At 40.5% G+C, this 22,506-nt stretch overlaps 2 protein-coding genes across 10 annotated transcripts in view; one reads left to right on the forward strand and one right to left on the reverse strand.

Annotated features, from left to right (window-relative positions):
* The window catches only part of LOC126868688 (uncharacterized), a 78,110-nt gene extending 57,923 nt beyond the window's left edge, over nucleotides 1–20,187 (forward strand). For all 3 annotated transcript variants that reach the window (XM_050624444.1, XM_050624443.1, XM_050624445.1), the window contains 5 exons: nucleotides 6,783–7,103; nucleotides 15,328–17,188; nucleotides 17,489–18,051; nucleotides 19,576–19,696; nucleotides 19,788–20,187. In XM_050624444.1, the coding sequence (XP_050480401.1) occupies nucleotides 6,791–7,103; nucleotides 15,328–17,188; nucleotides 17,489–18,051; nucleotides 19,576–19,696; nucleotides 19,788–19,824 (2,895 nt within the window). In that variant the 5' untranslated portion in view covers nucleotides 6,783–6,790 and the 3' untranslated portion in view covers nucleotides 19,825–20,187. The remainder of the gene's footprint in view (nucleotides 1–6,782; nucleotides 7,104–15,327; nucleotides 17,189–17,488; nucleotides 18,052–19,575; nucleotides 19,697–19,787) is intronic.
* A 155-nt stretch (nucleotides 20,188–20,342) lies between these two features.
* The window catches only part of LOC126868692 (uncharacterized), a 41,835-nt gene continuing 39,671 nt past the window's right edge, over nucleotides 20,343–22,506 (reverse strand). For 6 of the 7 annotated variants that reach the window (XM_050624451.1, XM_050624450.1, XM_050624454.1 and 3 more), the window contains 2 exons: nucleotides 21,115–21,313; nucleotides 20,343–20,528 (listed from right to left, as the gene is read on the reverse strand). In XM_050624451.1, coding sequence (XP_050480408.1) covers nucleotides 20,480–20,528; nucleotides 21,115–21,313 — 248 coding nt within the window. In that variant the 3' untranslated portion in view covers nucleotides 20,343–20,479. The other variant, XM_050624457.1, reaches the window with a different exon arrangement.

Raw genomic sequence — 22,506 nt, forward strand, 5'->3', positions numbered from 1 at the left:
ATTACTTTCCAACATCTTGCCTAGAAATTTTCGAACGCAATGTGTGACACATCCAAAAAGGCTACAAATGATTTTAAATACTTAATTACTCCCCTACCGTTCTCTTTCGAGTGAGAACGATATAATTTCTCGTGAGCCGGCGATTGTTGAACATGTCTAGTGAGAGAGGGGAAGTGGAGGATAGCCGAGAAATTTTCATTTTCCATTTCACAACTCGCCTCGTCATTCATCATTCTTAACCATTAGTTCCGTCCATTCGCACCGCGTATATGAATATTTAACGAAAGCGTTCTCGAGACTCGAAACCAGCCGATTCGGCTTATCCTTTCATCGTGGCCGGTCGCTTGTCGTGTTTCTAAGGTACTTTGGCATTCGCCAGAATTTCAAAAAGGAAAGCTCCCTTTTAATAACGATGAAAACGGATACGCTCTCTTCGATACAAATAGAAAATTGCAATCTAACCGGGTTCTCTGTCGCGTATAATTGCTTCCGTGCACGTAAAACTTTTTTGCGACGATCAATACATATCAATATCAATACATACGATCAAAACCGCGAATTAGTACAACATAAAGCTCCTGGCTTCGGTACCATTTTGTTTGCCACGACAGGTGTACGAGTAGCGAAGATATTCGAGAGAGCTCGCGGGTACATCGTTTCCCTCATTTTTTACCATGAAATGTTCCATAAATGTTTTAACAACGTTCGTTGTAAATTGGCTTTTAATAGTTACTACTGACTTTCGCTTAAAGTAGACATTGTAAGCGTAATTGTAATTTCAGTCACGAAGAATCGTAGGTTATCTACGGTATATTTCAGCGAAGATGCAGCTTCCTTCTTTCTCCACCATGGTTTCTGTCAACAGCCAGTCAATTGTTACATGCTTTCTCTTGCACGTAACTATGATTTCTAAATCTTGTACGATGAATAAAAGATGTACTCGCTTGATAGATATCCTTCCGCTCGTTTTGAAAAGTAAAAGGAATTCGAATCTTTTATTCTAGCTTTCCGTTTCTTTATTGAGATACGAATTAACGCTTGGGCTAGCACGTAATTCAAAAGTAGTTACTTTCAACGTCGGCTATCTAGCCTGTCAAATATAGTCACAAAATGTTAATTTAAACCGGCAACAGCGTCGATCGGTTAAAAGCCTACTGTCGTACGCAATTATAATTGGCGCGACGTATTCCGGTCGAAAAAGGGTTTCGGCCCTGTCCAAAGATCTGGCATGTCGATTTCGCGGCCGCTGCCGGTTCCGTGGCTTGCGATCTCGCGATGAGACCGGTCACACGTTGACCAATAGACACGAGGAACACGTCTTCGAGTGTCTGACAGGTGGTTTCCGCGCGAATTAACGACTCTTTGCGGTTATCTGGTGCACGCGTTAATTAGGGGGCCGGGGCGTCCGACACGGGTTTTCTTTCCCGTTGGAACGAGAGTTTAACTCGTCGACGCGTCCATAAAAAACAAACGTGCAGCCTGTAGAAGGATACAAGAATCGATCTTGATGCGCCGGTCTCTCTTCGTCGTCGAACGATGATCAACGATTGTTGTCCTCGAGGAAGCTCCGCAAAGCCGAGAACTTTTGGAATAAAGAATACTGATTCAGGTGTTCCTTTAGATGCCCTAACCCCTGGACCGAGGTATGTTGTTGTAAGGGATAAGACTGTGTCGAGATTTGATTGGTTTGGAGCAGATGCGATGCGTGTTTACATGGCGTTTGCTCGATGTCTGCTGAATTTCTTTACTCAATTAATGTTCCTTTGCATTCTCATACATAGACGGTACCATATTTGTATATGTGGTAGTGTCACCGTCAATAGCATGTATTCCTTCCATGGAAATTCATTTCCTAATTTGCACTAAAATCCGAATATAGCAAGAGCAAGCGGTATTTAATTGTCTACTTTATCAAAAGTAACTTAAATTTAGAAGTCATAATAGTATAGCGATTGAAAACAATACGTAATTGTCATTTGCGATCTGTGAGCTCCTTCTAAAAATAATTGGTGTTTACTCGAAATATCAGGTTCTCCAGTTCAAGTGAAATTTACGATCATGTCACTATCCACGCCCTTAGTTACAACAATATCGATGAACTGTCTGATATAAAGCGAAACAATGAGAGATTCTTCGCGCTCGTAACAAGAACTAGTCTCAAGAGAGCTTTCTTACGAGACAGGGGAAGCCTTTTAATCGATACGAGTCGGGTTATCGCGATCTAATCAAAAACCTTCATGGACTAAGAAAGTATCCGTTACTATTTGGAATTATGAAATATAAACAGTATAAATTAGGTAGGATACATAATTATATGTATCCATGAGAATAAATAATTAATTCTCTCTTAATTCGTATCAATTATTTCTAACGCACTTACATAGTTCTACGATTTAACGCTACCGATAAAAAGATATTTCACTTACATTCTAAATATACAGAGTAAAATTGAATTCATTCATCGGAAACTATTATCACTGTTGAAATTGGCTAATTAAATTGAAGATACACTGATTTTGATAAAGATTTCACGGGTTGATTAACCGTCCTTTAAATGGATAATCAACGATCGTTAAGCAGTGTATAGCAGCTTATTCCGCAAAACTAATCGTTTTCCATTAAGCCGCGTGTAAGATCGAATGCAACCCGAATGCCGCGGCTTCACCTATTTTAGATGGCCTTCGATTATTTGCATTACAATTCGAGACATCGACATTCCGTTTCACGCGATTCAATTTTATTGTTTCGTCGATGAAAATCGCAGATGCAGGAATAGCTATATACCGCTGTTAGCTATCAATTTATTTACTCACACATTTAGTTACCGATTATTAAAACCGGTTGAATCATTTCTACACGGACGAATAAAAATGGTAACAGCTTCGATTTTCATAAATTTTTTCACCTACGTTTCATTTGTTTTCCCGCAGACTGTATGTTTGTCGCGATTCAGATATTTTTGAAAATGCGGAGGCCCTCTTAAAGAAGCGACGCAATCTGTCGATTGTGCGACGCAAGTTACAGTGCGTGGATGTTCACGCGTCGCAGACACGATACACACGTCGACAGGAACGAAAAAACCGCGCATGAATTAATTTCGTGCCTGGAGTTTGCGAGCGAAGAATCTGACGTTTTGAATGCACGCGCCGTTGCTCCGCGAAATCGCCGCGACGAACATGGCAACGAAAGGGGATTGAAACCGACAGTTCGTCGGCGGTACCACGCGAGCGTGTTCATAATTGAAAAGCAGAAAAATGAAAATTGAAAGTGCCGGGCCATTACGGCAACCGAGGGAACGGCGGTTGTTCGGAGTTTTCTCTTTACTCTTGGCAGCGGTTCATCCCGCGATCACGTAAAATGCAATCTACATTGTGATCGATAATGTACTCCTTAATGAAACGTCGGGATGAATCAGATAGCTCTTTGACGGGCCTTGCAGCCATATTTTAACGATGTTACAGGAAACTCTCTCGTGCTTTATGTGCTCTGCGAAATGTACGGCGTTTAAATTTAATTTTTTTTAACATCTTTTATGTATCACCGCTTTGAATCAAGAATTTCTTATGGTACAACACACCGTGTAATATAAATTGATTGTTTCTTTCAAACGATATAAACGAAGAAGAAACAAGGCAAAACGATTACTTTTCCAGACCAATGATCGTCCATTTACCAAAAGGACCGATCCAATGAATCGAGCTATTATCCAGCCGGTAAATCCGCATTTTCTCTCGGTACCTACTGCTGTCAATGAGCGTCGCGCGCAATATCGCATTCGTTACGGTTGAGCAAGAAGCCTAGATTATTTTGCTGAAAATCGATGGAACGATATATGTAATTTAATAGCGACAACGTAAGAAACGCGGCTGGTGACGGATGTCCGATGATCGTAGACGATCTCTCGATGTGCATCTTGTTAACATTGAAGGAACCTCTTCCTGAACGTTGGTTTTGTTGGTAAAATCAGGTCACTTTCGCTGCAAAACGGTTTAATTTACGAAATTTAATTTACGAAGAAAGAGCCGGAGCAAGACAAGACCGGGGGAAGAATAAGGAGGTCGACGGGATACGGCACGGCGCGGTGCGGCCTTCCTTCTCGCTCATCCAGCTAATTGACTGCGTAGAAATACCAATGTTACGAGAGTTACGAGAGTTGGCGACTTCTGTAATTGTAAGAAGGAGGTCATAAAGTACGCTCCGGGTTAAATGGAAGTTCGTAAGTCGAGGGAGGATACGAATTCTTCTTTACGCGGTAATAGCGAGACGAGCTTAATCGTTTAATTGCCAATTTCTTTACCGCCTTTCGACATTTTAAACTATTATTGCGTGCTGCTTTCATTAGAGATTTAGTCGCTTTATTTGGCTATACCGCATAAGAAAGTTTCCTGATATATTACAAAGATGGAACTTCGACTCACGAGATGCCTGGTTCGAAGAATCGTCAAGAATAAATAGAAACCAGTTCGTGAGGTATCTCGTTCGCGAGGTGAGAAATCTCGATTAATAATCGAAGAACGTTTATTATACACCGCAGTACGCTGGGGAACGGAAACGAGAAAAGAGCAGAGTGGGGCGGGTTGCGTGGGAGGGTTGCAGGAACGGGACGTTCACACCGAGAAAGACGTTCTGCCTCGTCTCTTTCTGCCGGGAGTTCCGTTGACCGTTGCCTTGTGTCTCTCGGCTGTGCATTAGACTCCTGACCGTACAACCAGAGGACCTTGGTGAAGGAAAATAAATAATAGCGAGCGGCCTTCGTACCCGACCGCGAGGAGAGAAGTTAATTGCTCTCCATGCAGCCGCGCTACCGCCGCGCCGCGCCGTTCGAAAATAATATCTTGCGATCGCCGTAATGCCCCTATTACACGGGACGTTTCCACGGCTGCGATCTCCTATTTTTGACCGTCGCTTTTCCCTCGTTTTCGCCGAGTTCGATAGCTAGTGCGACTATTATCGTCCACATCGATACGGTTGTCAAATACTTTACTTGGTTAAGCTACACTAATAGGTTAATGTAAAACAGAGATACCCGGACAATAAACTCGAACGTTAATAACGTAATTTCGTAGTTGCGTTACAGTACCAACTCGATCATGTCACAATGATGATACGCGTTTCAAAACCGCTTATTGGCTAAAATTTCTTAGTTATGGTCGAACAATTTTATAGATTCTTCGGTCGTATAACGAAGTTTGAATATATGTGCAGTGAGTTTTTGGTTTATTTGTTACAATTACAAGTGGAATTCGTTCTTGCGTCAAAGTGGAAGATTTTCAATAGAGTCTTCTAAGCTAAACCTCAATATCGAAAAACGTTGGAGTTGCAAACATTCGTTCCCATTTAATAAAAGGCGACGTTTAGATAGTGCGATAGTAGCGTTTTATCGCTTTCAAGTTATTCGAATTGTTGAAACTTCTTGTTTAAAGTTTTGTAAAAGATGCATAAAATGTTATTATAAACTTAATCTTTTTCAATAAAAGAAGTCGTATGCATATAAAAAACGCAAAAGGGTTAATTTTACAGACACAAGTGTGCGAAAACCGTGTACAGAATTCATGAGAGATTCTCTTTTAATTGCCTCATTTACGATACTCCAATTAGAGCAGTGTACATCGACGAAATATTAATAATCCTGAGATTGCTGGTGGCTTCGTGTCGGTCTCGTGCTCGTATCATTGCATTCGACACGACCTTCGAAGTGCATTGAATAGGTTCTTGCTCTCTCTAGCTGTATGACGAAGCTTACACGAGTGCACGCTCCAACAAGAGAAACAGCCGGCATGGAACAAGTAAACGAAGGAAAAAGTCGAGGAAAAAGTTTCAGTATATTCCGTGTCATCGTCCCGTTGAGCGAACTTTTCTAGATCTCGCTTTTCCTACGGTTTCAATTTCCGCGGAAACGCGTATCCATGGAAAATCATGGCAAATTGCTGGCGACGCGTAATATTTTTACAAGTAGTCTACGATATTTACGTCGAGAGTTAGATTTTATTTTTTTGCATTTTTCGGTTGTCTTCTTGCTATCTCTCCAATCGTATTGCAATCAACCATAATATTTGTTCTGATCAGAAAAGGAAAATCCTGTTATAGAGATTGAACAAACATCGATGAAAAAAGCAAAGTATGACACATCTATGGGAGACAACGGTTATTTCTTCCGGCTATGGTTTTTCTACTTTCCACGTAGGTTCCTCTTTTTTTCGTTTGAAGTATTCGGTGAACTACGCTCTGAAACACGAGTACGTATATAACGCGCGCGTTATTCTTCCGAACGAATTTGATCGCTATGATTCGAATCGGTCGGTGATTTATATCGAGTTCATCGTTGCCTCCCATCGAATCGCAAAAAGCCACGATGTATTGGCTGCGTCCAAGAGGATTGAACGGTAAATCGTACTTGGAAAGTTACGGATCGAAGCGCATTCGCTAGTATATTGTAACGAATACGGCCTCTTTGTTGCTGTTTTTACGTGACTGTTGGTTTTTAGGGGAAGCTAAATTTCAAGGTAGCTCGCGTTCATGAACAGGAATTTGACCTGCGATCGATGCCAAGCGTTACACGTGACCGTTACTTCAAATCGAATGCTATAAAGATTGAGCTACGTTTATCGTTTTACGATAAAAACTAGATGAACCGATTGGTTTCATAATATATTCAACGTTTCAAATTAGAGTATCAATTTTCGAAGAAATTAATTGAAATATGCTTGATATACCTAATTGTATAATTTTACATTGATTCCACACCGAAACTAATCCTCAGGAACATGTGGACTGGATTTCAGGTGGCAGAATGTTTAAACGGTTGTCAAAATCAAGGCGCCATAGTGCTGACGACGTGGCCCTTTCGTTGTCGAGCCCGACGACCCTGGACGAGCCACCGGGGACGTCGACGCCGCGGGACAACTGTCAGAGCATCAGCCCAGCCGCCCTGCTGAGGGTTTCGAGGACGAAGTACACCAGGAGAAGCTGCGGGGACGCGAGCGCCATGCAAGCGTTGCTCGCCACTAAGCAGGAACAGGAGCAAGACGTCGCCGAGGCCGATTATCAAATGGTCACGGCCGTTCCTGCGTTCATCGTCGAACACGAGCCCGAGAAACAGCGTGGTAAATATTTCCGTACGATAATAAAACGAACAAAGTTAGGGTAAAATAGAAAAATTTGCTATTGACAGAGATAAATTACAGTAAAAAGTATTCGCTTTTCCTTGTGAAATGCATAACGATATGTGAAATGAGGTGGCGTAAAAAATTTCAAAGGCTACGTAGGTTACATGAGAAGCAAGATCGATCATTTTCAACAATACATATTCCTTGTCATTTTGTATTTATTGAGTATCTCGCGGCAAGCAGCGTATCTATCGCTGCAGGTTTCGACTTATTTCACTCTTCTTTTCGATGTTGTAATTGCGAACAATCTTAGGCATGAACATCGTAGCGAAATCGACGCTGTAATTTTGTCAGCAATCAAACAAATTATGGTTCATGTTGACCACTCGGTACAAGTAGTCAATGACGCGATTTACAATACATTTAACGAAATCAGAGGTTCATAATTACCCATAGGGACAATTAAACGCCATCGGTTTTCTCGTGTTAACAAGCGTTTAGCTATCGAGGACGCGTTTAACGACTGTTACGTTTCCTCATAGTTTCAAAATGTTACGAATAAAAAAGAAATAAATGAGGCAGCGAAGAGGCATTCTTTTATAGCTTTTATTAACGTTTTAGTAAATTTTATAATAAATCATGTTTTATTTTTTTGACGTAAGTTTTTAAAGAATGTCGTGCATCTAATTTCCTGACAAAAGATATATCGATGTATTAAGAGATTACAGAATTTCTCAGTTGGCTCTCCATCTTCTCCTACCTTATCACAAGGAATACTACATAAAATCTTCATTCATTGTCACCGTCGCAGGCAATGACACCGTTTTAAACCATCGAAACGTGTCTGGAACGCATAATGTCGTCATCACTCATCGGCTTTCTAAACTCGCGACGAATAGAAGGAAGGTTTCGGCTATTTTTCTTCGAAAAATGTAGAGTTACTCGTAGGATTGTTCTTCCTGAGAGGCACGAATTCGCGAACCCGACTCTCGATCCTCGCTCCGCATCGATCGAGCGATTTCACCTAGACGGGCATCTTTAATTTTTTCGACTTATCTCACGACCTCCATGTGTCGAAGGAGCGAAATGTTCGTTACATAGAGGAATGCGGGTTAGGTTGCATCACGATGGACAACGGTTGCGCAATTTATGAATTATTATAGCGCGACCACAGGATGCGCGGAATACTCGAAGTTCATTCAGGTGCAATTAATAAGCATAATACGTGCTATCATAATACTAAGAATATGATACTCTATATGAGTACAGCAGCTAATGTTTCGAAGTAACAATGCAAATCTAACGTGGAAATATTCTACGGCGATGATTTCGTGTACTATGCTTGTAGATGAACGGAAATGACGTCTATTGTGATGCATTCGAACAGACTAGCAGGGTAATGGTTTCAACGTACAAAATTTTCTTGTTGTTAAAACACATATTGTGCAATTATCCGGATCAATCGTTTTCCTTGTGCAAAGTAACTTTGGTTAGCAATCTTAGTTCTAGCTCTTTTACATTAATATCATAGGTAGATTACTGCTTTCTGCTGCAGTAATCATAGACCGTAGTGAACTATCTATTACCTAGGTTTACATTTTCCTCAATTTGTGTCTATTTTTGATATCTTTCTTATCGGTGTTATTAGAAACTGTTAGCTTTCCATATCGCGTATTATAATTTTGACTAATTTAAAAAATTCGAGTTTAAAATAGTCTCACGCAGCAGGAATATACTGTCAAACTTGTCCGTTACAATGAACGTTACAAGTTTGGATAATTCGATGTTTAGAAATAATTATTAATGTGCAGTCGGTGGTTATGAAAGATATAAATTGGTTTAGCGTACAGAATTACAGTGGAATGTATTATTTTAGGTTCTTCTAGGTAGCTTCTATACTTAATAGCATTAAGATATTTCATTTGTAACCAAGAATTCTAGACGGTCGATCAAGAAATTAAAAAACTAGCTTTGGTAAATAAGCATCGTGTTAATTTATTGAGCGACGGAATGACGTGTGAAAGTTTCATAAAAGCAACATTATTGGGTGCACGTATCGTTGCCTGACTTTTCCACTTTTATCGAAAGATCTAAATCAATTTAATTGGCCCGGTAGTTTCTACTACTCGAAGAGGTGTGACGGAGTCGCTAAATAACGTGGATAATCGTGGTCGTTATCGTGTTTCACGCGAGTAATCGATCGCGGGCGCCATGATAACGGGCTAAAAAAGAATACAGTTAACCGTGGGTTACCCTTTTGGTCGTTACGGTACAGACTGTGGTTCGATCGGCAACAAAAGCGATTCATTTACAAAATCGGTAAGCGTCGCATGCGACGCACGTTCAAACCAGAACGAGCCTTAACCAGCTCTAGAACGGCGTGGCAGGACGTAGCGATCATCGGGAAAAAGAGACGAGTTCGTGTTTGTATTCGTGTTCGTGGAGTAGGTACGAGCGAGCCATGATTTTCACATTCAAATTGCACGAAGACAGTTCGAGATGGTATGCGTGTATGAAAGTTCGAGGGTCAACTGCGTTAAAGCATCTCACTGTGGCGCACGCGTCACGTGAAATTAACAAATTAACACTTTGCCGAGTGGTCGGCCTGCTGTCAGGCGAATACATCTTAACTGGACATTTCTTCGTTGCTTCTATATATGAAAATACCTATTTCGTTTGCAGTTCGCTAAAGATAACGGAGTTTATTTCGCTGCGAGAAAGAATTGGGATTTTAGGAGAAGTGGGAATTAGGCAATTTGGTTTATTCATATAGAAAAAGCTACGTTTATGGATTATTCAGCTAAATCTTTGTCGATATTACTACCTCTTTGAAGGAAGATTATTCTGCTCGATATCTCACGATTAACAATAACAATAATATAAATTTCAAAGAAACGAAATCAAAGAAATAAGACAAAAAGGATGATTTCTCAAAATCGTTTATCTGTAAGAAGCTTTTGGAACGAGAATGTGGAAAAAGAATTTCCCCAAGGAAGAGATAGTATCACGGTCACGTGTCCGTTTCTTTGTTGACCAATACACACAGAGGACACCGTTTCCTGATGTGGCGAATCTAAGTGCTCTCGAACAGAATTGCATGCTCTGATGGCTTCGGTGTCTTTTGCTTCGTGGCAACGGGTCCCGAGGTACTGTTGCTCTAGCAGTATAGAAGTTCGATACTGTGGTTTGACTTCTTTCTAAAGCCGGCGATGAGCCGCTAACGCTTCAACTTCGCATCCTTTTACTAATCGCGGCGCGAGTCACTCGCTTCGTTAGAACGAGCTAAGCGCAGCTGGATGTCTTTGCAGGTGCAACATTCTCTGCTCTGGAATGCGATCCTTTTCAAACTCTTTTCTATTGGAAAATCTACTCTAAGCTCGATAAATTTTGTTCTATTTTTTTCATTATTAACCGTTAGTTCTTTTAAAAATGGTTAAGGAACGCGAACATAGCGTAACTACTTAGCAAGATCGAAAATAAATTTTCCATTCGTGTTTTTCATTTATCAGCTTAAAATATACATGGTCCCTGCTCTCGTTAACGCTTGTTAGGTCAAAGATCTCTTCACACTGTATGTGTCTTTGGACTTTCGAAATGTCTGCCAACGTTAAATGGATCTATTTGTATATCGTTAACGTAAAATGCGTTAAAGAATATGTAGATATATATGTGAATATTTGATATTCCTAAGAAATGATCTCTTAATAATTTAATGTTTAATGTCAATAATTTAATTTTCGTTAAAAGCAATAAATTGATAAAACGGTCAAAGCGAAAAGAGTGATAAATTGATAATACATATATTTGCAAAAGTGCACAGTAATGAATCATAAAATAAAGTATCGCTCAGATTCTCTGGTAAAAAAATGTCTGAATAATTAACGCCTGGAAAATAGAGGAATAATAAAAGATTGTTGTAAGCAACCGTGTGGATTACGATATTCAACGAAGTTACATCTTATCGGTTCATCGCGCAGTCACATCTTTGTACCATACATTAGCATCTTCGATTCTTACGATTGACCGGGCAGTACAAATTCAAACGTACGACAATGCGAACGACGCTTAACGTACATATTAAGTATTCACGAATATTTCGAAAATTAGCAAAAGTGAGACGCTTACGAGCGGGTCGGAGCCTCGGTTTATAACAGGCCACGCGTCTGCCCGCGTTACGGTGCCTTCTTCTAGAATTAAAGTGCGGATTATAACGCGTTGTCGGCTCTTAGTGCCGTTCTTGTTCCTCCCTGGAAACAGTGTACCCTCGGTGACTAGCGGTGACGCGTTTCGTTCAGCTTTTTCCTCGCGAACTTCCACTCGTTCGACTCGTCTCGAAAAGCAAAATACCAGCCAGCTGAGAGAGAGAGAGAGAGAGAGAGAGCGAGAGAGAGCGAGAGAGAGAGAGAGAGCGAGAGAGAGAGAGAAAGAGAGAGAGAGAAAGAGAGAGAAAGAGAGAGAGAGAGAGTAGGTTGCTCTGGACGTTGTAATTCAATTGACTGTTTGAAGGAGATATTCTATCCCTGGATGATGAACGACTCACTGATACTGATTACGAATTATACTACTGACGAAGCGCGATTTCGCTTAACAGTCGACGGATTTGAGATTTTGTTTGACGATACGTTCGAAGCGTGCAGAGCGAGTCGACGATTCTGACAACTTTGAACCACGGCTGAGATTTTTTGAAGGACAATAAACTGTGTCGGAATATCGAAGTCGCCAAGTGGAAAAGTTTCAATGTTTCGTAGGGCTCGTGACTGTCTTAACCATTTCGACTCTGGCAGGATCGTACGTTCCTAGGTAATCCTTAAAAAGGCTGTTAAACGACCACCGACATACATCTGCGCGTGTCATTTTAAAAATTACGCTTAACACCGCTGCTCAGCGTCGGAGAGTAGAACTCAAGCGTTTGCGTTATCGTTCGTTTGTTATTCGCGAAAATGCTCGTTAAATAGCTGTTGATTTAACGGATCTGTTCGACGATACGGTAATTATCGCGATACGGTAAAATACACATGATACGATTAATTTATTAAAACGCGTTATCATTATGTGTCCAGTGGATTAATGGACAGGAACGCGAGTTTTGAGGATAACGTGTGTACTCCACGAGTGCCGTATTCACCAGTCGCGTTTGTAACAAGGTTACGATGTCCATAATGTGTTTTCCCTCGTAAAAATTTTGCTTTATTTTCATAGCCGATATTCAAGTAGTTAGATTAAATAAGATCTCATGGAGAATCGTTAATAACGTTAATTTTAATTGCGGCAACATTCCTTCGGCTCGTTAGATATTGTTTACCTTGGATTTTAGCTGCCATGTAGAAGTTCGCGGTTAAATAAGACAACTCAAAGGTGTTTTTGTTCTTACGAGTGGAATTGTTTTAGGAAATGTGAAAATGGAGGTTATATAGGTTGTTCAAATTAGAGTTGCAATCTGCAGAATTAAAGAGGATAGGTTTCTATTAAGATGTAATTTGTGGCAATGATAATAGATAAGATAGTTATATTATGTACGTTTTACGATAACACGCGAAAGACTGTTAATGTTTGTCTCGCGAGACGTTCTTGAGGTTACATGTTGCGATACAAAGATTTTAAGCTATCCTACAGATGTAAAGCGAGTATATTTAGTCTCGACAAATTATTATCAAGAAAAAGCTTGTTATAATATGATTAACCTGTACTGATACTTCGTAATAGAAGATCGAAAAGGTTATCTAAAACATAGTTACGTTTTGCTTTTTTATATTATTGACTGTTTAAAGTAAACAGCAAGGATTTCTCAATGATATTAATATAAATGAATGTAAATTATGTAAGTAGCGTATAATTTCGATCTCATAAACTTTAATGTTTTATGTATAATATTTTACAGCATAGAATGACCTGGAAAATTATATAGTAACTCAACACAGTTACTAATTAAATTAAAGTAATAACGAATATTAGCTTATACATTTATTTGCACGCGCGATGCACGTGTCATAAAAACTGAACTTCCACGCGAAATGAAATATGCTGTCGTGACTTTGGTGTTGAAATAAGAAACATTAAGTGAAATACGAAGATTAATCACTCGTCGTGACAAATAGTGGGAACGATTTACAGAAATATGAGTGGTTTTCCAAAGAGATGACATTTTGTTACGTAATGGAAAAAGATATAGAATGAATAACTTTCATTTATTTTCACGTTTCATGCATCGTTATCAGTTGCAAGAACATCGCTTACAAAATTACATTCTACGTAGAACTACAAATATTATAATTTCCATAAAGAATCTCACGTTTAAAAATCTATTTCAATCGATTCAAACTACATCCCGCTGGCCGCGACCTTTTACCAAGACCATGGTATATTTCACTTACGTTAATTTTTATTTGAAAATCAATGTCACTTTCTCGATATCTTTCGCTATAGCACGAACAAAAGTAACCGTAATCATTTTTATCGCGTCGCTCAATATAATTATCGTTACGTCGAGCGGCGTTCCGTGCTTGATTAATTAAGGAACTAATTAATCAAGGATAAAGTGATGACGCTTCACCGTCATCGCGGCCGTACTGTATATGACGCTGATAGCGTTCATATGGAAATACATGTACGCTTTAATTGTGCACTGTGGTGCACGGATGCAACTTGTTACCTTAATGAGAGTGTAAGTCATCGCACTTGTCACGCCGTGTTCGATTTATCATGAATTCTCTCGTTTTATCCCCGCGAGATTAATTCGAAGAATTACGAGTCGCATCCCCATTGTGCCATTTATTCTTATTTTTTTGTCTTTCAATTTGCATTAGAACATAATGGCGTAGTATACGTCCGAGGAGCCGGAACGAAACTTTAATATTAATACAGCCGCGAGTTAAATAAGGACGGGTACGTTATTGCATCGTACGAATCTGATCAAATAAATATTGCGCGAAGCAGGTTTTGGCCCCGTTTTGCTTCTTGCTTTTTCAGAACTGTGAAATAAAGCAGACGAAACAGATACAATAAGTTTCTTAGTTTCTCAAATTTTCGAATATTCGAGTCTATTGGGTAAAATCTTTGTTAGACGAAGATAGATTGTATGAAAATTAATTTCGGCAGAATTGATCAGTTACATAACGATATCGTATTCATCACAAATATGTTACATTCCAGATAGACACAGTGTGGCGTTACTTAAACTCATTCCTTTCTTCAATTCATGAATATTCCTCGTTATAACCTACAAAGGCATCTCGTCATATTAGAAATGCAAAAGGCGCCTTGTTAATGAGGTCTGAACTTCCAACTCTTCAAATTCGCCTACAATTTTTCCTCCTAATTAAAAAAGTCGCACTTCTGCATGCTACCATACGCCAGCTTATATTCGATAGATAACGATACTTTTTTTTCAAATAATATCTACGAAAGCTATTCCTTCGAATAAAATAGGAACAAAATGCTTATAAAATTAGAATCGCCTGCAATTTACCAGGCAATTTATTAAAGCTTATTTATTCCTTTCTGCAAGCCATTGACCAATTAATCCCTGACCTACAGCTCTAAAAGCCAACTTTCAGTAGTTAGTACTTACGCATTCGATGATTTCTCAGACGAAACATGTATCTATCACGTTGCTGGATCGGTTAAATAACGAAGCATGGCGCGCACACGAGCAACCATTAAAGAAATCGCGAGGCGACGGGTTAACGAGGTCGTATCACGAGTCGGCAGTCCGTCTGTTGCGCGAGCGTTATCGCAAAACACGTGTACCCGATACCTGAGCAGCCTGACAATTGTTTCCCATGGTATAGGAGCGAATGGCCCGGCCCCGTTAACCGGGCTCACACCTCGAAAAAGTAGTCCCAAAATACGCGGAACCATCGGTCGACCTGCTTGCCTCTGTCGCGCATACCCGACTTCCTCTTACCCGTTCCTGGGGACGACCATATGTCGACCGCGAATAAGGATGCCGACCGGTGGTTTTTCGTCTCGCGGGATGGCCCGGTATCTCTTCTTTTGCCCGACTGCTGCGACTCGAGCAGCTGAATGTTCGCTCCGTTCGATTCTCCGAAATTTTTCATTTCTGCATAGCGAAGATGAGTCTTTACTTCTCTTAAATTACGACGTGTACTCCTTATGGTACTGTTTTTAAACATTAGACGTTTAATTGTTTTGGAATAATAGAGTATGTGTATTTCACAGACTCCACGCAAATGGTCGTGACATGACACTCCACTTTTTTCAGGTTCGAGTTTTGGAGTCTGGGGTCGTAGAATGAGCAAGAAGATAGATTCGTTCCGGCGGGCTGGTTCCCGCGAAACGATCTGCTCCATTTCCGAAAGGTCTGACGCCGGAAACGGAAACGCTAATAACAATAACAGTTGCACGGCAGCTAGCAATAACAATATTAGCCCGAAAACGGACAAGTCAGTGCCAGATCTGAAGCAAGATAGCAAGCTAGAAAAGAGAATACCGGGAACTTTCCATAGATCACCTTCTCCCTTTAAATCGTTCTTCATCCGCATGGGTTCCACGGGAATGCTCAACTCGGCGAGAAGTAACAGACGTTCGCAAAACATGGACGAGAGACTAAAGACCACCGAGAAGGAAAATTTGTTTAGAAGTTGTAGCACTAGTCAGCTGAACACCAGCCCGACTTACGTAAAGGGAGACGACCCCTCGGAAGGGATCGATTTACAGATCTCGAACCGCAAGGATAAAACAGTATCTTGCGACAATCTAGCGGATCGTCAAAATGACGACGCGTTCGACGAGCATATCGGAGACGCTACCGCGAGCTTATATTCCCTGGGAAACCCATCGATAACGAGCTTCAGTCCCTGTGACTTTGGTCAGTCCCGAAACGAATCGCCGATGCGGAAGAGCAGTAGCTGTGACTTCAAGGAAGCCAAGAAGTCTAGCTTTCCTTACGCTTTCCTACGGTCGAAACTATCCGTCCTACCCGAGGAACGTCACAGTACGTTCGCCTCTAAAGACGAACGACTGTTCAAGACTGCCTCTGAGGAACATTTTCCCGCGTTAAAGATCGAGGATACGTATACCGGAACGACCACGCTTGGACGTCGTCGCACCAGGAACGGCAACTTGGCCAGGGGAAATCCGAACAAGTCTCAGGAACAGCCCACCTCAAAAAGCGGACGGAACTCGTACACTGAGTTTCGGAGGAGTTCGAGCAGATGCGAGGATAGGTACAGTCTAAACCCTGGTCATTTGGAGAGGATTGACGACAACTTCCAGCAGGAAGATACGGGCTGCTACAATTCGTACGATAGCAGTCCGATGTCCCTTCGAGGTAACGCGACTGTTCAGCATCCAGAAACTGGTCAGGATAGAGTCGACTTTGCCGGAAGGATCAACGAGTCTCGATTTTCCGAGACGTCCTCGTTAAACGTAGACCTGGACATGGTGGCAGCGTTGAGGAGCCACAGACGAAACTCCGCGCCCAGTGGTGAGCAGAGGCTTTCCTCTCATTATGTCAGCTCGAACGAGTCTGGCTACGACAGTGATGGGCCTAGAGGAGAGTCAGCGGCAGCTTCGGAAAATGAAGGTTTAAGTTTAAAGTGTACGGATAGTTCGGATACTAGCAGTGTGGTCGATTCGGAACTGGAGAAGCCTATCAGGAGCTCTACTCCCAGCGAGTGCCAAGAACAGGAGAACAGCAACGATACCAGGATGAGAAAGCTTTCCGAGGCAGATGTTCGGGCTGGCACGTCTGAATTGAACGACGGTATAGACGGACTTAGGTGGCATCAGAGTAATTCGGGGAGATTGTTGCCGAGCATTCATCAGACGTACGATGATGTCATGATGAATTCTCAGTTTCCAATTTGCGGGAACGGGCTGACCGCGTTGCAAAGTTCACCAAAATCGCTGGATATCTCACCGCATCGAATGAGATTACAACAAGACAAGAGTAGGTTTCTCAGTGACATAATTCAACCACCGAAGAGGGTTAGACGATGTCGATTGGTACAACTGAACAAGAGAGATCCAAAGGAAAATTTGGGTATCCGCTTGGCGCAGCAACGTTTAGGCGAGTTGCGGTATATCGTTGTTCAGTTGGAAAGCGATGGAATAGCGCATAGGTAAGTTTAGGCGTTGTACAAAGGAGTTCGAAGGAGTTATATATATATATAGTAGATCAAAGGGTCTATCGACATGACATAGTTTATCAGAGTATCATATCATAAGTAATAGGTAAATGTCAGAGGTAAAGTCTTATCAGAGAATATTTAAGTGTAGGTTAGATATAGTTTAGAGCATATAGGAATAGGTAGTAATTTATCGAGTTCCATCAGAGTTTCTCGATAAATAATCATCTGTTTGAATCAACTGCTCTTGGTTTTATTTCCACGCAATCATTTAATAAAGTTCAATTTTAACAGAGACGGAAGACTAAGGCTCGGTGATGAAATCGTCGAGGTTGAAGGGAAGGAGCTGAGGACGCTGGAAAGTCTGGAGGAGGTCCAAGAGTTTCTAAAATCTTTCACCGGTAACAAAATACGTCTGATGACCGCGTTCGAGGAGACAGTGCCGCAGGTGTATGTCAGCCCTCCGACTTTACCTGGGGAGTATGAGTACCTGGAAAATGCAAAGAATCTTTCGAATCTGTCGTTGATCGACAGTGAAACGAGGCAAACTGTACAATCGAATCAATCGAGTACACCCGCTGCGGACGAAGGCGTTCAGTCGACGAAGAGGCCAGATTTTCTGCCGCTTTCTTGCATGTCCAAAGAACGGAAGGGCGTGGAAAGTAATTTGGAATCGACAATGGAGCCGCAACATTACTTATCGAGACACATTGCCAAATTCGAGAAGGGCTACGGCAAGCCTAGTCTCGGTTTCAGCGTGGTGGGTGGCAGAGATAGCCCACGAGGTGAAATGGGCATTTTCGTGAGACGGATTTTCCCTGGTGGTCAAGCTGACGTCTCCAAGTCGCTGTTCCAAGGTAACGTAAACTAGTTTAACGAGCTTGGAATTGGTAATTAAATTGGTACTTGTCGATAGTTTGCTCGAGAGTAGACCGTGACATTCAAAGAGTGTGACATTCGATACCGGCTTTAAATCTTGTAAAAAAAACCTCCGGATCGGTAATCCAAACGTATCGATCGATGCAGTTGGAAACGATCTCCTCGAAGATCTATCGCGGGCATCTCAATTCCTTTTACGGGCTTAGTGTTGCGGCGTGTAATCTCTCACGTTACCATTCCTCCGTGACCGTGACGCAATCGATCGCAGATTTCTCTGGCGTGGATCGCGCAAGGATTTCGTTCCATCGACATAGTTCGCTATTTCAGGATCACGGTGTGGATCGAGCGTGTCGATGCGTCACGTACGCGTTCGTCGTTCCTCGTGCATTCACGCCATGGACGCGTCGGACACACCTCGAATCTTTAATCCGACGCCTGACGTCGCGTGCATTTCTAAACAGTCCGGCACTCTTCGTGCCCTTTCTCGTTTCCTCTCCCGTTCTCCGGTCCCTTTGTTTTTTTTTCCTTTTCATTTTTGCCAACTCTTTCTTTTCCCGCCTATTGAAGCGGCGTGCCACTGGACTTGGCTTGGCGACCTCGTCGCCAGCTTTGTCAACGGCATCTTTTCTGTCGCTTTCTTCGTTGCCAAAGGCGAGCAAGTTAAATGGGACTCACGGTTACGTTAATGGACGTTTTTCGTTACGTTTATAGGACGCAGGAAGAATGGACTTGTGAATTGGATCGATTGGTAGGTCTGACGCAGTTAGAGATTTTAATGAATATTGAGTGGACGTAGACACGGAATGCCTGTTTATTTGCTGGCGATTTTCATTTGAAATTTCGTTTCGTAGATTTAATAATTTGATTAAATTGCTTGGCCTCCTAATGCTGGAAAATATGTGTTCTGTGATCGAAATACGATGCCAAAAGATACAAAAATACAATGGTCGGTCTTACCTTATCAAAATAAAATACATCTTTAAATACTATAGTATCACAATACTGTAAAATTTAAATACTTGCTGTGAAATGCTATCAAGTACAACAAACAGGAAAGAGTAAAGATCTGATCGAAACGAAATATGGAGTTTCCACCAGGAAAAAGAGACACGGTGTCAACGTCGAATCGAATTTCGCGCACACGTCTCTTTCATGATTTTTACGAAGTTCTCGTCGCGGTAGGCGGCAGCACGTTCTGTAGGCAAGTTTCACGCAATGCGTTTCGAGTTTCAACCGATCCCTACTTTTTTCGAGCACGCGAACGTTCGCGGTTTCCTCGTGTCACTGCAACCTGCCGCATGTAAGCATAACGGACTGCCGCGCCGGTATCTTTCGGTTGCATAAGTACAGGATCGATGCATCTTCGGCTGTTGCCAAGAAACTCCTTTGAGCTGCTCCAAATTTCGAAATTCTTTCTTTTGGATCAAACGATAGTTTAAATATTTAGAGAATGAGATGAATATAAGCATTTAATTGACATAGCGCTTAAACATTTTCCGTAGGTGACGAAATCCTAAGTTTAAATGGAAAGGTGCTGCGTGGCTACACACACCAAGAAGTTATCGAATTGTTCAAAGCAGTAAGAGAAGGCCCAGTTGAATTGGAAATCACAAGGAGACACAGGTATTTATAAAACTTGATATCCATATTTTTAGATTTAAAAGCTAAGTGTGTGTAAAATGAATGAACCTATAGTGAACATAACTGTTTGCAGGTATCCAAAAAGTACGCAAAAATCCGCGCCGTGCTGAGAAGGAGGCAACGTGGACGAAGCTGCCCACAGGAAGTGCTCTTTCGGTTTAACTCTAAACGATTTAGTATTCGCTGCATACGAAGTTTTAGGATTCTAGTCTATCAGAACGAATCTTTGATCTTTGATGTTTGTTTCAATTAATTTATTTACTGCGGTGCCGCAGTTGCGTAGCAATTAAGTGTATTATGAAATTATTATTATTATTAGTTATTATTGACTATTATTATATATTATTTTTATTATTATGTTATTATTATTATGACTATAAGATTTTATAGAGATACGTTACAGCAGCGTGAATTCATTGTATACGATTTCTGACATTATTATTATTATTATTATTATCATCATTATTATTATTATTCTTGTTGTTATTACTATTATTATTATTATTATTATTATTAGTATTATTATTAGGATTATTAGGATTATAGAGGACAATAAAGGGGCCGTAATTTAAAGGTGCTTAAGGATCTGTTATGCGTAACAATGATGTGCAACGATCAACGAAACAACTTTTGAACAGTTATTAAATAATAATTTTATTTTCAAGGGACTTTACAAATTTACAATATATACAGGTTCCCAATTCATTTTTACAGAGGTCACAAAGTATGTTCTTCGTTTTTACAATCTTCTTGTACAGCTTCTCTTCACGTGTCGACGAGCAAAAGATCTGCGCACGACTTAGCCTTCGTTGTCCTGAAAGATAATGTCGTAAATTATTTAAGATACCATTCTTAATCTCAAACTGTAATATATTTTATACAATTAAGGAATTAGTATATATCGTGCTGGTTACGTAAGAATTTAGGTTCGGTTATTGTTGCTAAATAATCACTAAGATTGCTGTATGGCGAAAATATTCACATTCCTACGATGTTTATGGAGAAAATGTACATAAATGTAAGGGAGAGAAAATTATAAATATTTTGGAAATACAGGAAGCAAAATAATATGAAAGGGCTGTGCTTTCCAAGTATAATTTAGGCACTATGTATTTTTTTTGCACTGTTTAGTTATAATTCCAAATTTTACGCACATGCTGCTAAAAGATTTCAATTTCATTTTCGTAGATCCATTCTTATGAATGAAATATATTGAGGAAAAGTGCGACTCATTCCCTTTTTACATAATCAGCATGACTGTACTAAAGTTGACATTTTATAACAATCTTATGTTAACTTTATGAATTTCTTTCCTATACAATCAGCTAACGTTAATACTAGAGGACACTGATAAAAATCGTAGAAAGCTGTGCGTAACAGTACAGTACTGCCATACTTACTGTAATTCCTTATTTTTAACGCGTCTACAAAGATGCAAGGCAATCGGTCCAGTTTTGATGTTACGGAATAGCTGAACGGCTTTTTTATGGGTCAAGTCGTGGCAAACGTGGCCATTCACTGCCAAGATCTCGTCACCCGCACGCAAACGGCCATCTTCCGCGGCTTGCCCTCCTGGCAATACCGATTTTATAAAGATACCTGTAATAAATATATACGATAATTACTACGAATTATGCGAAAAAAAAATTAAGCAGCGATCGGTATGACAAATAGATTTGCAAAGGAAATATTTCTATTGCGATAACTTCGAATTATTTATTCGCAGACAATAGATAGCTTATGAACGAACATGGACGATTTGATAAAACTCGATAATGTTAATAAGTAAGCTTTACAGACAAATTCATACAACGTAATATCATTTTATAATCCGTAGAGAACATCTAGGCAAGTAATCTAAAACACAAAAATTAATACTTCGCTTATGTATCGTTATAAGGACTTAAACTTGCTGAAAATTACAAATACAATGTCATCGGAAAGATTCGATCTGGTTCAATTTAGTCTTTGTGCATTTTTCCTTTTTATGATAATTTTCGACGTCTCATCCTTTCTCACTACATAAATCCTATTAAGTACAAATTAAATATTTCTTCCGTCAAAGTTTTTGAAAGAACGTGTATTTTACAAGAGCAATCAATTTTCACATGTTCATCCATCTATATCTTCCAAAAAAAAAAAAAAAGAAAAATAGATTTTAGAGGTTTGTCTTTTACGGTCAACCGAATGCAAAACTTAAGCGATCAATTTCTTAATTCTTATTCTTATTTCAGAGATGTATTACAGAACATCTCTCCTCGCCCTTCTAGCCGATAAACACTCGATGCAATAGTTCTTTGACTCGAACGTTTCTCAACGATGTTCTTTTCATCGTTCAAGAAGCGAACTGCATCGCATCCATGTACGCGGTTGATCTTACACGAATGTAAAACAACTGGAAGGCCGGTATTCCCGATGCGTACGAAACGCAGATTGGAACGCATTCGCCTTGTAATGTAACGAGCGCGTAAAACTCGAGAACGCTTGTATACACGCGGAGGTAGTTTATCGACAAGCAGCGCCATACGGCGGTCGAGCGAGTGCGTAAACGTTATGCGAGAAAACCGCCGGTGTTTCTAGTTCTTAAGCAAAAGTTTTGATCCATCGCTATTTCTGCTTGTTTGCGAATCGACCCTCCCCAAATACGCGGCCCTGAGTACAAGCAACGCTTCGTGATAAAACCCGAAGCAGCCTTCGACAAACATTGATAAGAAGCAATCTTCGTCGGAATATCTTTATTGCGAGGTTTGAAGATGTTTTCTCGAGCATTGAGTTCTTTCCATATCGAGATT

Source organism: Bombus huntii, chromosome 8, assembly GCF_024542735.1.
Source record: "Bombus huntii isolate Logan2020A chromosome 8, iyBomHunt1.1, whole genome shotgun sequence".
Lineage (NCBI taxonomy): Eukaryota > Metazoa > Arthropoda > Insecta > Hymenoptera > Apidae > Bombus > Bombus huntii.